Raw genomic sequence first — 18614 nt, forward strand, 5'->3', positions numbered from 1 at the left:
ACAAGTCTCTGATGGACATGTACACTCATTTCTAGGGGTTGTATTTTCAGGAATGAAACTGCCAGGTCACAGCACACACAGAGGTTTAGCGTTAGTAACTACTGCCAACAATTTTCCAAAGTGCTTGCACCAATTTACATTGCCAGCAGCTTTCCATAATTTTTTAAATAAAACATTTTATACTTTTAATTGAAGATAGTTTTCTTTACCAGAAACTTTTAATACTTTTAATCGCAGATAGTGTATTTTCTTTAAAGAAAATGCAACAACATTGAACTTCAGATGAATCACTATTTTTTTTCTGTCCTGTGGATCTGCCTGTGTCAAAGCTGATTTTCGACCTGGGCCGGTTCACCCCTCCTTAGGCAACCTGGTGGTCCCCCGCTCCCGGGAGGTCACCATATTGATGCCGAACTTAGTGCGGACACCCGATCGGCATAGCGCACTGCAGCCCAGAACTCCTGAGCTCAAGCGATCCTCCAGCCTCAGCCTCCCGAGTAGCTGGGATTACAGACGCGCGCCACCGCGCCCGGCCAAAGCTGATTTTCAATTGATTGATTTATCTATAAATCGAGGCAAGTTAAATTATTTTAGGAAAAAACCAGACGGACCATGGCAGAGAATGAGAGCCTCGAGGCCAGGTCTCCTCTGGGGAGTGAGGGGCGTGGCCTGGGCGGGGGGGCTGTGCTCCTTCCCGGGGGTCCTTCGTCACTGGGCGGGGCGTGGGGGGGGCGTGGGGGGCGGTTAACCTTGCTTCTGCATTTAGTCTTTAGCAGGTGGCCTGAGGGGCTCTCCGAGGTGCTGTTCACCTCTAGATTCTCCCTTTCGCCCAAAAGCCAAGAAGAATAAAAATCAGCCAAAACTAACAATGGCTGAGAGCTTTCATCAAGGTTTCTTCACACAGTGAACCATCTACACCTTTTCAGATTATACTCTTTGAACTTAGATTTATCTGCTACAGAACACAATCTAAATTTCTAAACCCGAAATCAAGACAAGATGGATATCTGTATGTCCTTAACCCGGAAACTTCTGGGACCCCACTGCCCCTCTAAGCCCCCTGACACCAGTGGAGAATAAAGGTCTTCCCCTGGCTGCCACTCTCACAGCAGCTTCTGGTCATGGCCAGGGCCCCCACCTTCATGAACAGAGTCCTATTTAGTGTACACTCTTCAACACTTTTGGGTTTCCCCAATATTGAAATTAGAAACCTGTAGAGACTGCTTTGTGAATATTCCTGGAACTTTTCAATGCATTGTTTTAATTGGAGTCTAAGTGCTTTACAGCGCTGTGGTAGTTTCTACTGCATGACACAGTGACTCAGCTGTGTGCATAACATGTCCCTCCCTCCCGGGCCTCCCTCCCGCTCCCTCTCCCCACCCCACCCTTCTAGGCCATCACAGAACACAAAGCTGAGCTCCTTGTCCCCACTAGCCATGTGTTTTACGCGTGGCAGTGTGTATACATCGATCCTAGTCTCTCAGCTCGCCCCGCCCTCCCCTTCCCGCACCGCCCGTGTCCACATGTCCATTCCCTACATCGGCATCTCTATTCTGGTTCTGCAAATACGTTCATCTGTACCATTTTTCTAGATTCCACATATATGTGTCAACATGAGTGTATTTAAAGGAAATGTTTACCTTAATGGCCTTAAACCGTTCGATTTCATGACGTAAATTGTTGCAACAATTATTACAATTGCAGTTGTTGCAAAAGTCCCCACTAGCAAAGCAATCACAGTACCTGTGGATAAAACAACACAGCGTGTCAGAGCCACCCAGTGAGGAGATGAAGACAAGTGTGCATATACCTGTAAAGAGAGGGCTGGCCGGTACGCTGGGTCAAATACGACCTTTAGTTACCTGATTCTCCTCTTTCTGTGTAAATAGATCCACTGGGATGACGTTCTCCAGTGACCAACACAGAAGAGAGAGACTAGGGAAAATCATTGGTTTCATAACACGGCAGTTGGCAGAATAAACAATTTCCCAGTCAATGTCCACTGGCATCCATTACCTCCTTCCCCTAATGCCCACCGCCCTTGTTCCAGGAGAGCTGTGAGCTGGTGAGCACAGAGCCGTTTTCCCATCAACCATCCCAACCCAGCCAACACCACTGAATGCAGTTCACTTCTCAGCCGACCTGCCTGTGAGAAAATCCTAAGGGACCTAGAGGCGGCCCCAGGCTCTGTCGTACTCTCACTCCACGTCAGCATGTGGAGGCAGGAGACACGACTGGGGCAGAGACACAGGTGAGTGCTGCCACACGTGATAACCAGGTCTTCCACGTGCTCAGAATCCACAGAATAGCAGGCTGAGTAGACCTGTCTGAGCATCTACCTCCCACCCTGAGGCCCTGGAGTCAGACAGGCAGTAGCCTGTGGCTCAAGGGCAGTGGCCAGCACCTTCTCTGCTGTGTCATCCTTGAAGAACTCTCAGTGTTGATGACCATGAACTGCTTCACATGCTTCTGGAGGAGCTTCCTCTCGTGCCACACGACCGAGGCATTTATAGGCCTGAGGTTTTTCAGTATGAAGAGGGCCAGGACACTTTCCTTAAATCATGTAAGAATTCAGTGTCTGGTCAAAGACTCCTAACAACCTACCTGTAATCTGCACCCCTGAGAGGCTTGGGGAGCCTCCCCACGGCTCTCAGCCACCCCACGGCTTCAGCTTGTGACTAGAGAGGACCCACAGTGTTCTCTTCCTGAGCGCAGTTCACGGGAAAGAGCTTCGTATGCAGATTTAATATCAGCTCTGCTACTAGTTTCCCATGTTACCTGATCCAGGTTATTTATGTCAGCGTCTAGAGCCAGGACATAGGAATTCCGCCACTTGACTGCCTGGTCTCACAGAGTTGCTGAGGGAAGGCCTGAAGCCCTGGTGTGCTTCCTCTGACAGAGTGCTGCATGAAGGCAGGAGGGCCTCTGCGTCTGGCTATGTGGTGGACTAGATGCTTGCAGAAGAATTCCTAAGTACAGTTATTTTAACATTTATTATTTTAATATTTTAAATAATGTGTCAAAATTCATGCCAAACAAAGAAGAGAGTAAAGGCGACTGTCGGATGTGAAAAGATAAGAAACTGTGAGTCCAGAGGGGTGAATTCTGTAGCTGCCAAGTGTGGTCCTGGGCCCTCTGCGGGTCCCTAGTGACCTGGAGCTTGGGTTCAAATTGGCCACTCCTGCAGGAGACAGCGTCTGAGCTACAGAAGGAGGGAGTTGGATCAAAAGACCCCTTATAAAGTGTGAGTCCTTGAAAGGCAACCTTCCCACAAATCTACTTCATGGAAATTTCAGAGCACAGGGAAAAAAAGAAGACCCCAGAAGGTTCTAGAAAGAAGAATACAGGTTTCATACAAAGGGTGAGAAAAAATTTCATAACAACACCAGAAACTGGAAGAAAATGTGGCAAAGCCTTCCAAATCCTAAAGGAAAACTTAATTAGTTGAAGTTGAAAATCCTACCATCCATTCAAAGTGATCACCTTAGTCTGAGGAGAGACATGACACTTTCAGACAAGCACAGTCTGAAAAGACTCTCTCCCAGCACTCTTGGTTGGGAAGCTGCTGGAGGACATGCTGCCTGAAAACAATGCAGTGAATCAAAAATGGGGAAGATAATGCTATCCAGGAGCCAGGGGGTCAGATATGAGGAAGAAGCAAAGGAAGCCCTGGGACGGATGCTGGAAGGAGGGTCCACAAGGAGAACTGTACCTAGGGCTGGAGCCAGCCCCTCAGGAGCAGGACCTTGACGGCTGCAGGAAAGGCTTCCTCCAGACCAGGTCACCGCACACCTGTGTGCTCACACACGTTGAGAAAGCACTTATGCAAGCAGAGGGGAGTGAAGGGTTAGGGTTAGGGTTAGGGTTAGGGTTAGGGGTTAGGGGTTAGGGTTAGGATTAGGTGTTAGGGTTAGGGTTAGGGTTAGGGTTAGGGGTTAGGGTTAGGGTTAGGGTTAGGATTAGGGGTTAGGGGTTAGGGTTAGGATTAGGTGTTAGGGTTAGGGTTAGGGTTAGGGGTTAGGGTTAGGGTTAGGGTTAGGATTAGGGGTTAGGGGTTAGGGTTAGGATTAGGTGTTAGGGTTAGGGTTAGGGTTAGGGGTTAGGGTTAGGGTTAGGGGTTAGGGTTAGGGTTCGGTTAGGATTGGGGTTAGGGTTAGGGTTAGGGGTTAGGGTTAGGGTTAGGGTTAGGGTTAGGAGTTAGTGTTAGAATTAGGGTTAGGGTTAGGAGTTAGGATTAGGGGTTAAGTTTAGGGTTAGTGTTAGGGGTTAGGGTTAGGGTTAGGAGTTAGGGTTACGGTTAGGGTTAGGGGTTAGGGTTAGGGTTAGGAGTTAGTGTTAGAATTAGGGTTAGGGTTAGGAGTTAGGGTTAGGGGTTAAGGTTAGGGTTAGTGTTAGGGGTTAGGGTTAGGATTAGGGGTTAGGGTTAGGGTTAGGGTTACGGGTTAGGGTTAGGGTTAGGGGTAGGGTTAGGATTAGGGTTAGGGGTTAGGGTTAGGGTTAGGGTTAGGGGTTAGGGTTAGTGTTAGGGTTAGGGTTAGAGTTAGGGGTTAGGGTTTGGGGTTAGGGTTAGGGTTTGGTTAGGATTAGGGGTTAGGGTTAGTGTTAGTGTTAGGAGTTAGGGTTAGAGTTAGGGTTAGGGTTAGGGCTAGGGTTAGGGTTAGGGTTAGGGTTAAGTTTAGGGTTAATGTTAGGGGTTTTAATTAGTGGTTAGGGTTAGGGATTAGGGTTAGTGTTACTGTTAGCGTTATGGGTTAGGTTTAGGGGTTAGGTTTAGGGTTAGGGTTACGTGCATTTAAAAGGTAAGTGTTAACAGGAGGGAGAGAAGAAAAAAGTTGAGGAAGAACATTAATCCAGCTTTAGACGTGATCTATCACTACCTGATCAAACACTACTGATCTAACAAAGTACATATGATTTCTGGGAAAAGGCCACGTGCATGTTGGGAGGGGGTTAGTTGTGAGTAGGAAGAGGAACCAACTAAATCCACATCTTTCATGGCACAAAAACAAGAGATAATGCCAAAACTGAAAAGTCAAGAAGCAGCAATATAGGCAAGTTATTTAGATTTATGGAGGCAAATACTAAAAGATTTCGTTAAGGGCTGAAAGCATCTGGAGATTGGAAAATACGGAAAAATTATCAGGAACTACATTTTTTTGTCATAAACCTTGTATAATTATTAGACTTTTTTTTTTTTGACTGAGCCACAAAGCTTTCAGGATCTTCCCTGACCAGGGCTTAGACCCAGGCCCTCAGCAGTACAAATGCAGCGTCTTGACCACTGGACAGTCAGGGAATTCCCTATTCGGCTCTTTAAACTATGTACTTATGACCTGGATAAAAGCAACAATTAAAAGTCAGAAAGGATAAACTGAAAGATAAAGAGCTAGGTCCAGATTCAGCATAAAATGACAAAGAAGTTAGAAACATGGGAGAGATGAAGAGAAATGGTCCTTAGTTAGGGGGTCACGTATATCTGATAAGCATTACAGGACAGAAAAGAGAAACAGAAGAGAGCTATTCTTGGAGTGAGGATACCTGTGTTTCCCAGTTGTGGGTCCTCAGATTTCAGAAAACTAATGAACCTCAAGAAAGCAAGTAAAAAGAAAAATCAAAGATAAAAAGAAAATTGTAAAAACACCAGAGAGAAAAGACATTACCTAGACTGACCACTGACTTTGTGTTAGAAATAATGGAAAACAGTAGAACAATATTTTTATGCATGGAGAGGAAAAACTGGCAATCTAGAATTTTATACCTAGTCAAGCTATGTCTAGTCACTGAGATCCAAGCTAGGCACACTTCTTTTACTGCTCTACACACTTTGCTGGGTGATTTTATTTAAAACTTTGGGCTTCCCTGGTAGCTCAGTTGGTAAAGAATCCACCTGCTATGCAGGAGACCCCAGTTCGATTCCTGGTACAGTAAGGTCCACTAGAGAAGGGATAGGTACCCACTCCAGTATTCTTGGGCTTCCCTGTGGCTCAGCTGGTCAAGAATCCACCTGCAATGCGGGAGACCTGGGTTCCATCCCTGGCTTGGGAAGATCCCCCTGGAGAAGGAAACAGCTACCCAGTACTGGCCTGGAGAATAGGCCTGCAAACAGTCGGACACGACTGAGTGACTTTCACTTTCTTTTTAAAAAACTTTATGTAGAATATTTGTAAATCTGTGTCACCAAAGTCTCATTTTCTTCTTTTCCAAACATCGGGAAAGGGTTCCCTCACTTGCTGCTCATCCTTCCTCATCCCCATTCATTCTTTAACCTATGGCTCGTGGACCATCTTCCTGCCTCCCTCTAACTCTCAAAGGTGGTCAACAGCCTCCTTAACCAGAAAATGCAAGGACCTCTGCACTGCATTTACCTCACAGCAGTGCGTGACACTATTAGACTCCAGAACAAATTCCCCACTGTCTATCAGACAGTTCCACCTTCAGTTTAGGGTGTCCACACCTTAACTTCTGACCTTCCCCTTCAGTCTTCACCCCGCTCTTGCTGTAGTCTCGCTGCATTTGTGGTGCCATCACCCACCCAGTGACATGACCCTGAGTCATGTCTGATGACTACTTTTCTCTCTTTTCTCATATCCAAGAGGTTACCAAGTCTTCTGATTCTGGCTCAGAAAAGTCTTTGCTAATTGTATTCTTGATACAAGAAAATAACATTTGTTGTAGTTTTTTAGAATATAAATAAAAAGAAAAAATTAAAATAATTCAGAATCCTGCTCCCTAGAGATGACCATTTGGTGAATATATTTCAGAGTTTTTCTGTAAAACTATGCAAGCAAGCAAGCAAGCAAAGTCACCCAGTCGTGACTAACTCTTTGCAACCCCACGGGCTGTGGCCTACCAGGCTCCTCTGTCCATGGGATTTTCCAGGCAAGGGTACTGGAGTGGGTTGCCATTTCCTTCTCCAGGGGATCTTCCTGACCCAGGGATCGAACCCAGGTCTCCCGCACTGCAGACAGACGCTTTACCCTCTGGCCACCAGGGAATATTGTAAAACTATGCATGTTATCAATAATTACATGCTGCTTGGTTACATATAATACATAAATAAAAAAAAGACATTCTATACAGTTTCAGTGTGATTCTACTATGTATCAAAGTCAGTAATCAATATGACAACTTGCTTTTATTACTCATCAATATGAGAGTTAATATTACATGTAAATAGATTCATGCCACTGTAATGACTACACTGTATCCCACTCTATAGTAACATCACTATAGAGTGATTAATAATTCCCCTTAAACTGAACATTCAGGTTATTTTGTAAATTTTGGTTTAAAGAACGATACTGTGCAAATGGCACCGGCCTCCTTTCTGTCCCCAGAACACTGTGCCCTCTCTCTCTTGCCACATGGCCTCTGTACCTGCTATTTCCTCTGCCTAGAATGCTCTTATTGACCCACTTTGAATCCACCTCTGCCTCACTAACTCCTGATTAACTCCTCCTCATCCAAAACCCCTTCCTTCCTCAGGAAAATCCTCCCGGGTGTCATACGTGGTCAGTCCCCCCATTACCCTCTGCCCACTGCTGCTGCTTTGCCACACACCCACCATCATCTCTGTGTAGGTGACTGTTCTATTCACGTCTGTCTCCCCAGCCGGACTGTGAGTGTTGAGAGGGCAGGGACCATAACTTATCTTGTCAATTTCTGTTTTCTTTATCCCTGAAATCACAGGAATCAAAAATATTTGTGGAATGGATAAATAAGAGTGAAAAATGTATATGTCTTTTTATATACAGTTTGAAATGTCTCTTAAATCTGTGGGTTTTTCCTCATCCTGATCTCTGCCCTAGTTCAGGTCATCATCATTTTTGTCTATGCTGTTGTGATAGTCTCCTAGCCTTCAACTTCCTTCACTTTGCCAATAGTTTTTTAAAACATATATCAGGCAAAAGGAAGCAAGGAAAAAACAGTAATCAGAAAACACAAAAGTGGTATTCTGTATTTCTGGGGGGAATACAAAATGGTGTAGTCACTGTGAAAACCAATAATGTGTTTCCTCAAAAAGTTAAATAAAAAATTACCATATAATTCAGCAGTTCCACCTCTAGGTATATACCCAAAAGAAATGAAAGCAAGAACTCAGACAGACACTTGCACACCCACATTCATGGCTGCATTATGCACAATAGTCAAAGGTAGAAACAACCCAAGTGTCTATCAACAGATGATGGACAAACAATCAGTGGATAAACAAATGTGGTCTATGATACAGTGGGATATTAATCAACCTGGAAAAGAATAAAGTACTAATACATGCTACACCATGGATGAACCCTGAAAATATCATGTTAGTGAAAAAAGCCAGACACAAAAGCACAGTACTGTATGAATGCACCTATATGAGGTGTCTGGAACAGGAAAACTAAGAGCAGAAGGTAGAACAGAGGTTTGCCAGGGGCTGGGGGTAACAGAAACTTGTTTAATGGGTACAGACTTTCTATCTGAGATGACAAAAGGGTTCCAGAAACGGGTAATGGTGATGGTTGCACAACATCGTGAGTACAATTAATGCCACTGAATTGTGTATTTTAAAATAGTAAATTTTATGTTTTGCATATTTTACCATGATTTAAAAAAAGCAAGGTGCAGATTGCACATATGAAATGCTGCCATTTGGGGAAAGAAAAGAACTTAAATATATTATGTCAATAATGAGACAAAGAATGCAAATAGATTTTAAAGTCTATTGAAACATGGATATTAGATTTGCTTTTTAAAAACCCAACTATAGGACTTCTCTGGCAGTCCATGGCTAGGATTCTGTGCTTCCACTGCAGGAGGGTTCGAACCCTGGTCAAACCCTGGTCCCTGGTGGGTTTGAACCCTGGTCACTGCGTGGCATGGCCAAAAGAATAATAGTAATACAATAAGTTAATAAAAGAAAATAAAAACCCAACTATATTTAGATGACAGAAGACACACCTAAAACACTACCATACAAAGCAGGGACATAGAAGGATGCTAGGAGCACAGCTTGCTAATACTAACCTAGGAAAATATGGTGTAGTAACAGTAATATTAAAAAAAAGAATATAAAGGCAAAAAGCACTAGGATTCAGAGTCACATTTAACAGTTGATGGAATAATTCACAAAAAATATACAGCAATCATGAATTTGTACACCTTTCACTATAGACTCAAAGTATATAAACCAAAATGGAATTATAAGGAAAAAGAAGCAAATTCACAATAATAGTGAGATGTATTAATGCACTTTTATAAAAACAGATAAATCACACAAAATTTAGTAAGTATTTAGCAGATTTAAAAAACAAAACTAACAAATAGAGAATATACATTTTAAAGTTAATATAGAATATATTAAAAATTGACCAAACATTGTCAGAAGGCAATCTTCATTAATTTCAAAGCATTGCTATCACACAAACCATATTATACCACCAAATTACAATTCAACATAAAAATTGACATTAAAAATGTTGCTTAAAATATACATACACAGATACATGCACATATATGCATACATATATATCTGGATACTTTGAAATGTACACCTAAAAAATTCATGCAGTGAAGAGAACATTACAATGAAAATTACATAATATTTTGAGTGAATGACAATGAAAGCAGCACATAACCCTTGGAGGATGTAGTAAAGCAGTACACAGAGCAATTTACAGCTTTAAATGCATTTCCTAAAAAAAAAAAAAAAGATTGTAAATAAATAAGTATTTAACACAAAAAAACTATTAAAACAAGGGAATAAAATGATAAAGGTATGAGGGAGAAAATGGGCTTCCCAGGTGACACAGTTGTAAAGAAGCCACTTATTGATGCAAGAGACGCAACAGCAAGAGACTCAGGCTAGATCCCTGGGTCAGCAAGATCGCCTGGAGAAGGAAATGGCAACCCACACCAGTATTCTTGCCTGGAAAATTCCACGGACAGAGGAGTCTGGCAGCTTAGTCCGTGGGGTCACAGAGTCAGACATGACTGGGCATGCAGGCATGCACTGTAATAATTATAATATGAGGGAGAAAAGAGTAAAGAGTAGGAAGTAATGTTTTTAAAACAGGAATGCAAGCAAGAAAATCAATAAAACCAAAAGTTGCTGCTCTGAAATGACTGACAAAACACACAAATCTCTCATGAGACTGACCAAGGAGAAGAAAAGATACAACAAACAATAGTAGAAATTAAAATTAGAAAAATTTAAAGGCTCTAACTACAGATAGACAATTTTTAAAAATAACAAAAGAGTATATGAACAGAGATATACTGAGACTTGAAAATGTAAAGAAATCAATAATCTTCAAGAAAATATAAAATAAAATGGACTCAAGAAGAAACACAAACTTAGAGACGACTACAACTTGTAAAGAAAGTGAATGAGTACTCCATCTCTTACCCCCACTCCAAATCCCAGACATTAAATCAGACAGCTTTATGCACAAAGATTAATTAAACTTCAAAGAACTAATAAGTCCTATCTTGCCCAACTTTCCCAGAGGCTAGAGAAAAAGAGGGTCCAGTGGGAATGGGGAAGACTGCTAATGCATTTTATTAGGCAATTCAGCACTAATAGCAATTTCAAAGAAAGAAAACATGAGAAAGGAAAATTACAGATCTATCTCACTCATGAAAAAGATACAAAGATCCTAACAAAATATTGAAAACTAAATCTAGCAGTGCACACGAAAGATAAAATCAATACGTCATGATCAAATTGGGTTTAATCTCTGGCCTACGAGGGTGGATGACCAATAGAAAATTTGTCATAGATCAAACTGTAAGATTAAAAGAGGAAAACAACCTGATCATTTAAAAGAATACAGGCAAAAAGGCTTTGATAAAATTTACCACTCGTTTATATTAAGAATTAAAAAAGAAAACCACTTAGGAAACCAGGTATACATAGAAGGACACTTCCTGAGTCCAAAGTGGGCATACAGCAGAAAACACCCACACGCCCCTCACTCTGCCCCTTGCCACAACTCTAGTTGAGAATGTGGCTGACTCTGCTTCACTTCCCAGCTTCCTACATTACATGGTCTGACCACACAACAAGGTTCTGGCCAAGGGAAGTTGGGTGGAAGTGGCTGTGGCAATTACTGCTTATGCCTTAGGAGGTAAGGAGTGTACCTTTACCCTGCTCTTTTCTCTTCCCCAGTGGCTGGAATGTGAATGTGAGGGTGGCAGCTGGGGCAGCCCTCTTAGCCACAAAATAGAATCACCCACTTGAGGATGGCAGAACAACTGATGAAGGAGCGGAGACACTAACACCGGTCAGCCACCACAAGAGCCTTGGTTGTCACTGAGAGTCTTTGTTACAGCGTCTAAGCATATCCTCTGCATACTATAGAGCATTTCTCAAAAACCCACAGCAAACACCTCATTTAGGGAATAAAATGTAGGTAAGGGAATTTTAGAAGTGCTTCTGTGAAAACCAGGGGCAAGGCAGCGCCCAGCACCAGCATCCCCTATCGCAGCAGCAGAGGGCCTAGCTATGACCACAAGGCAAGGAAAAGGAAAGGGTGGGGAAGACGCCATCAAAGACGCCATGCAGACAAGACGATCGGTTAAACACAAAGACGAAGGAAATTCACAGACAAATCGTCACAACTGAGGAGTGGGACCCGTGAAAGGAGCAGGATTGAGAACCCAGAACCAGACCCACGTGCGTACTTCAAACTCTGACAGCTGACAGGGAATGCATTGCAGATTATGGGTGACCATATTAGGGTTTGGCAATAAATGGTGCTAGAAAATTAACTGTACATATGATAAAAAATTAATTCCTAAAAAAAAATTAATTCCTACCTAATGCCATTTACAAAAATCAATTCCAGGTGCATTAAGGCCTCAATGACAAAAAACAAACCTTTAAACCTTTATAAATAGTCTAATGGCAGAACTATTTAACCTCGGGATATGGCTAGATTTCTTAAACAATGCACACAAAGGCAGTAACAATAAAGACACTTGATAATTTTGACTATATTAAATTGAAAACTTCTGTTCAACAAAAGTCACTACTCATTTTCTGCCATGTGTATTAAGTGCCCAGCAGACATCAACCTTGCACTGGACACTGGAAGTAAGAAAGACCTCCTCACCATGAGACTTACAATTGTGCACACGTGTACTCTCTCAGGGTTAGAATGAGGGTCAGACAGGGTCAAAAACCCATGTCTAGGGCCAGGATATACACCTTGGCTCCCAACCCAAATTCCACTCCCTTCTGTGACCTCTGTGGGCTCCCCTCTAAGCAGAACCGCTTTTCCTCCTGGGAAGCTCAGACTGACCTGCCCCACTGGGAACAGCCGTAACGGCAGCCGCGAGGTGAGAGTCGGCAAAGCATCGCCTCTCTGGTCTCAGGCTCCTCCGCTGGGTGGGTCGGTTGGGACAGATGTAAGGGTTCCAGTCTTGAGTGGAAGAAAATCCAGCGGCCTGCAGGTTGACGAACGAGAGTGGGCGGTGGTGTTTCAGGGCATGCCTCGTTCCTGGGAGCTCATGCTGTCCACAGTCTAGGTATTCTTGTATGAGGTGTTTGTATTGTCTTCCTTCTTCAGCCCACTCTCACCACTGCCCAGGAAACCACGCCTACAGCCCTCACTTGAGGTTTGTGGCCCCTCTCTTGGCTGTGAAACGCCAGTGCATCATCTGTTAAAGATACTGTCCTTGAGGTACAGACTGCTTCAGTGCTGGCAGATAGCAACATTCCCACGCTCTGTGGGTAGTCTTAACAAGAAAGTGACAATATTCTTCAAGAAAATACCCGTGATGATCTGTACGTTCACTTCCCGCAGGTACGTTATATCCTAGAATTTTAGTTGTAGTGCTTGAAAAGACTTGAGATGATATATATTCTAAACTCATTGTTTGTTCATTGGCATCCTGGAAAATCCCTGGCTACAAACACTTTAAAACTTTGGAACAACAATAAAAACAAAAGTTTGAAATATATGACTTTGAGTTTCAAGGGTAAACAGCTAAGGAACTGAAAGTGGTGACTCTAGCCAAGGGGGTTGAGTGTAGAGTGTCCCCTCCTCTCCCACAGCAAGATGACAGTAGATGATCTTTCTAGACATGGAAGCAAAGTTTGGAAAGCCTGAAAACAGAAGTCACTGAAGTGGTGGCTTCCAGGGAGAAGTCTGGAGAGTGGGGAGGGATGGGGATTATGATGGATTTCTCTCCATTGTAATCAGATATAGCTACTGATTTTTACTCACATGTATGCATCACTTTGATTTTTAAAAAATACAATAATGTGGTTTTCTCTTTATTAATGGCCAATTAGTAGTAATCTCTCTTAACATTTATCCAAGAGAGATTCCCAATAATGTAGGACAAATGGAGTCCAAGAAAATTAGATTCCATTGCTTTGAACAAGACAGCTGCGGGGAGTAAAAAGCTAACTGGTGCAGATGCCATGCTTGCTAGTGAAGCCACAGTGGTGAAGCCACCCCGACTGGCATCAGGGTGGGTACCTGTGGCACACGGAGACCCAGAGTGGTGTTGCCACCAGCCCAAGGGCACAGATCTCACCGACAAGGCCCACTGGGCTGAATATGCCCATTTCTAGCCTTTCCAAAAGCAGTAATTCCTGGAGATAATTGGTTTCTCAGGGGTAGATTGACACCAACCAAATGATGATGCACTGTTCAGAGGGCCACGTGTTAATTTTTGGTGGAAATAACATCCCCTCCAGTGCCTCTAATGTTCACAGCCTTTACTCAGGGGCCCTGCTTCTCAGGATGCTGCTGAGGAAGCGAAGTCACTGGTGATGAGTGTGAGTTTAGAGGCACAGAGGCACACGGGGAGGGTACACGCCCCTGTACATGGCACCCACACTTCTCTGGAGTAGGCGGCCCCCGCAGCCCCATACAGTGTCTCCCCTCCCGGGGCAGCACCACAAACACTCTGAGCCGCCTTCTCATTGTTCCAGTGTGACCAAGTCCCCTCGTGATGATGAAATCTTTCTTTAGCACGTTAGTCATCGATTAACCTGGAAAGCTGCTTCTAGGCAAGAAGCTGTTCTTGGGCCTTTCCATTATGAGGTAACCAATAAGTAACCCTCCTTAGAGATATCTTATCTCCAAGTCCTTAAGAGCTACCTCACTCTGTCCCCAGGCATAGTGTACACCTTGCTCTAGGCTTGGGCAACCCAGCCGCTGACCCAGCCAGCAGCGTGGCAGCCCTGTCCACAGGAACCCCTCCACCCCCACTTCTGTCCACTCTAGCCTCTACCACCTCGTCCTCCACCGCGTCACAAGTTTCCACCTGGGCTGGCCCCTCTGGCTTGACAATGTCACATGGTCCAGGCCTTTCTCTCTGTTCTCCTTCCTCCTCACCCAGCTGCATTTTTAAGAGTTTCTGATCAGTAGTCTCAAGAGTCTTCTCCAACACCACAGTTCAAAAGCATCCATTTTTCGGTGCTCAGTTTTCCTCACAGTCCAACTCTCACATCCGTACATGACCACTGGAAAAACCATAGCCTTGACCAGATGGATCTTTGTTGACAAAGTGATGTCTCTGTTTTTTAATATGCTATCTAGGTTGGTCATAACTTTCCTTCCAAGGAGTAAGCGTCTTTTAATTTCATGGCTGCAGTCACCATCTGCAGTGATTTTGGAGCCCCCCAAAAATAAAGTCCGGCACTATTTCCACTGTTTCCCCATCTATTAGCCATGAAGTGATGGAACCAGATGCCATGATCATAGTTTTCTGAATGTTGAACTTTAAGCCAACTTTTTCACTCTCCTCTTTCACTTTCATCAAGAGGCTTTTTAGTTCATCTTCACTTTCTGCCATAAGGGTGGTGTCGTCTGCATATATGAGGTTATTGATATTTCTCTCAGCAATCTCGATTCCAGCTTGTGCTTCTTCCAGCACAGCGTTTCTCATGATGTACTCTGCATATAAGTTAAGTAAGCAGGGTGACAATATACAGCCTTGACATACTCCTTTTCCTATTTGGAACCAATCTGTTGTTCCATGTCCAGTTCAAACTGTTGCTTCCTGACCTGCATACAGGTTTCTCAAGAGGCAGGTCAGGTGGTCTGGTATTCCCATCTCTTTCAGAATTTTCCACAGTTTACTGTGATCCACACAGTCAAAGTCTTTGATGTAGTCAATAAAGCAGAAATAGAAGTTTTTCTGGAACTCTCATGCTTTTTTGATGATCCAGTGGATGTTGGCAATTTGATCTCTGGTTCCTCTGCCTTTTTTAAAACCAGCTTAAACATCTGGAAGTTCACGGTTCACGTATTGCTGAAGCCTAGCTTGGAGAATTTTGAGCATTACTTTACTAGCATGTGAGATGAGTGCAATTGTGCGGTAGTTTGAGCATTCTTTGGGATTGCCTTTCTTAGGGATTGGAATGAAAACTGACCTTTTCCAGTCCTGTGGCCACTGCTGAGTTTTCCAAATTTGCCGGCATATTGAGTGCAGCACTTTCACAGCATCATCTTTCAGGATGTGAAATAGTTCAACTGGAATTCCATCACCTCCACTAGCTTTGTTCACAGTGATGCTTTCTAAAGCCCACTTGACTTCACATTCCAGCGACAGAACTGAACTGAACTGATCAGTAGTCTCATGGTGTGTCCAATGTTCAGAGAGGTATAGGACTTGCATTCACAGACTAAATCAATGACAACTCAGTGTTCACTTACAGTCAACCCTAGATTTTAACATTAACTTAAAAAATCAATTTGTTTGTTCAGTTTTGTTTTGTGAACCGAGTTTCACAGACTTCTGGATTTTAACCCACTTCTGCACCCCCACATCACTGTCCCATCAGTGGAGCTCTCAGTGACTTCAGCAGGAGCTCTGCAATGGAAAAATCATGTGGAGATCGTGGTTAGGGTTGTTAGACATCGGCACAAGGCGGTATTCTCCCCTTCCATCACGTAACTTAAAGCTAGGCGGGCACTCAGGGCAGAAGCTGAGAGCAGACAGATCGCATGAATGAATCTCCATATGACAGGTGGGGATGGGAGCTCAAGGGCACGGTGCCACCAGTCATGGTGACCAGTCCACCTCCTATTCCAGCCACACAGTCCACCCCAGCCTGGGATTCTGCTTCACAACCTGCCCTACCACACCCCTGACGGGAGCTGGCATCCCTGGGGGAGAAAGGTTCTGAGAAGAATTCAATATAGAGTAAACCAATTCATCCAGCTTTAAAAAACTAAGACGTGGAAATGTTACAGTTAATGCTCAACAAGGATGCCATGTTTAGCACTTGTCGGAGGGGCTAGAGAATGTAAACCAAAATCCAAGAAAATCATAACACTGGAGGCGCAGGCAGAGTCTTTTACTAAGTTAGTTGGTCAAGATAATACTGAAAGATCCCAACCAGGCTTATGCAGAAAGTGCTGTTTCTTGTCGCTCAGGTTTACAAGGAGCAGGAGGACACGGCTGTTGAGTCTTAACTGCAGCATATACACTACTAGCTGTTCATGTTTGTCTGGACCCTGCTCCACTTACTGACTTTTAAACAACCTTATTTCTATTTAATAATGAAGGATTTGCGATTACTTACAATTTCAGACACTGGGATTTGGTACAGTTACATGGCTTTTTAGACTTTGTGTCCAATGAACTAAGAGTTACTCTATAAAGATTAAAAAAGAAAATGTATTCAGATCATTACTCTTCAAAAAGAGAATTAGCTAAGCAGCTGGTGTTTTTGAACAAAGACTGAAAATCTCAACACCAGAGAGTTATAGGTATCATTTATCAGTGCCAGGTCATAAGGTGCAGCGGCATGCACATTCACGGTGTGAGGAGCAAGCCTGGCCAGGTCCAGCTGCATGCCCAGGGACCCTATTGCTGCCCCGTCCCCAAGCCTGCACACCTAGTCTCGGGGAGCAGATGGCTGAACTCGAGGGCACAGGCCCCAGGGAAAGTGAAATGAAAGCATTAGTCCCTCAGTCGTGTCTGACTCTTCACAACCACATGAACTGCAGTCTGCCAGGCTCCTCTGTCCATGGGATTCTCCAGGCAAGGATACTGGAGTGGGTTGCCATGCTCTTCTCCGGGGGATCTTCCCAACCCAGAGATTGATCCTGTGTCTCTTATGTCTCCTGCACTGGCAGGCAGGCTCTTTACAACTATGACACACACAGTTTTGGGGAGCAGAGGAGGGAGAGATATTTCATATCACTGGGGCCTTGGACTTTCCCCAAGCTTCTTCCATTGATCCGTTTAAAACTCTATTGTGTGTGGCCCCCCACACCAAATAGATTTTTAATTTTGTATTTTTCAAATCAGAACACTAATGAAGAGTATAAGTTAAAGAACAACAGATAAACCATCATTCACTGTGTTAGAGCTGACTAGTATTACCACTAGTATCAAATGTGTTTTGAATGTTATCATGTGGGTACTGGGGACTGCCCGCCTAACTGTTCCTTTGGGGATTAGCCCAGAAGCCATCTTCAGGGGCATCAGAAGGGGAGAGGTGAATGTGTGCTGGATACTGCTAAACTGCGGGCTAAGAAACGGACAAACTCCCAAGTGCCACTCAGAAGCACTGCTGCCTGGGGGACTTGGGATGTTGGCACTGTGAGGTGGTGGGTAGATCCTGGGGTTGAGGAGGAGCACACATGCCCAAACACCGGCTGTGATCGGGGCTGTCCCTTCTTGGGGCCTGTGGCCCTCGAGTTCAGCCTCCTGCTCCCCGAGACTGTGTGTCCAGGCTTGGCCTCTGTAACACTGGCCGCTTCTAAGACCACATCTTGGTCTTGGTCTGCTCAGGAGCTACGGCAGGGCTTGGCACCACAGTCTTGCCAACAGCCTCCTGGCGTCCTGCAGAGCCGGGAGCCTCCCTCTGCCGGTGTGCCGTGTCCTCATGCATACAGCCGTCCTCAGTCAGGGAGGGCAGGCTAACCTCGGCTCAGGCCCCCACCCCCATGCTCTGGAAGCTTCGCTCATCAGGCCCCCGCCTCTCTTCTCACTGTCTGTTTCCGTTTCAGGAGCCCTGCCCTCTCCCGTTGGAAACCGTAAGCGGTCACCGACTCCTGGCTGAGTTACTGTGTTGCTTCTTCTGGAGATGGCTCCCGTTTTTCAGATCATACCGCCACACTATGTTGTTGAATCTTTACTAACTAATTCTTCATCTAGTCTGGTTTCCCCTTCATAGAGAGGAGTGTGGCAGCCTTCTATCCTCATGTGTGCCTGCAGGTGGCAGATCCGGCTACACTGGCCCTGGTCCCCTAACCTGGATCACAAGTGGGCTGTTCAGAGGAGGGGGACATGGGCACCCATGTCACCACTCTTGCCCTCAGCCTTGCCTCTAAAATGGGGTATGGTGTGGCCTGGCACTACCTGTCCAGAGGAACCAAACCTCTTCCCTTTAAAAATGGGGTAGGGGCCCATGGAGACACTCCAATGGTGCCCTACTATAACTATGGAAGGAGAGAGTGCAATTCATTGAGTATCTACGGTGTCAGGGCCAACAGGCACTGACTGTGAGATTGCTTTGTGGCTAGACTGTCATAAGTGCTTCAGGGGAATACCAAAACACACATACATACACATATATTTTAATTTACACTGCCTGTTCTAGAGGAATAATTTGGGGCATGAACTATATACAATTGAAAAATTAGAGAACAAAGGATATT

At 44.4% G+C, this 18614-nt stretch overlaps 1 protein-coding gene across 1 annotated transcript in view; it reads right to left on the reverse strand.

Moving 5' to 3' along the window:
* TESMIN (testis expressed metallothionein like protein) overlaps nt 1–18614 on the reverse strand; it is a 40266-nt gene that overhangs the window by 4992 nt on the left and 16660 nt on the right. Inside the window, exon 6 of the mRNA XM_065935911.1 lies at nt 1641–1743. Within this exon, the coding sequence (XP_065791983.1) occupies nt 1641–1743 (103 nt within the window). The remainder of the gene's footprint in view (nt 1–1640; nt 1744–18614) is intronic.

This window comes from Muntiacus reevesi, chromosome 5, assembly GCF_963930625.1.
Source record: "Muntiacus reevesi chromosome 5, mMunRee1.1, whole genome shotgun sequence".
In the NCBI taxonomy this organism is placed as follows: Eukaryota; Metazoa; Chordata; class Mammalia; order Artiodactyla; family Cervidae; genus Muntiacus; species Muntiacus reevesi.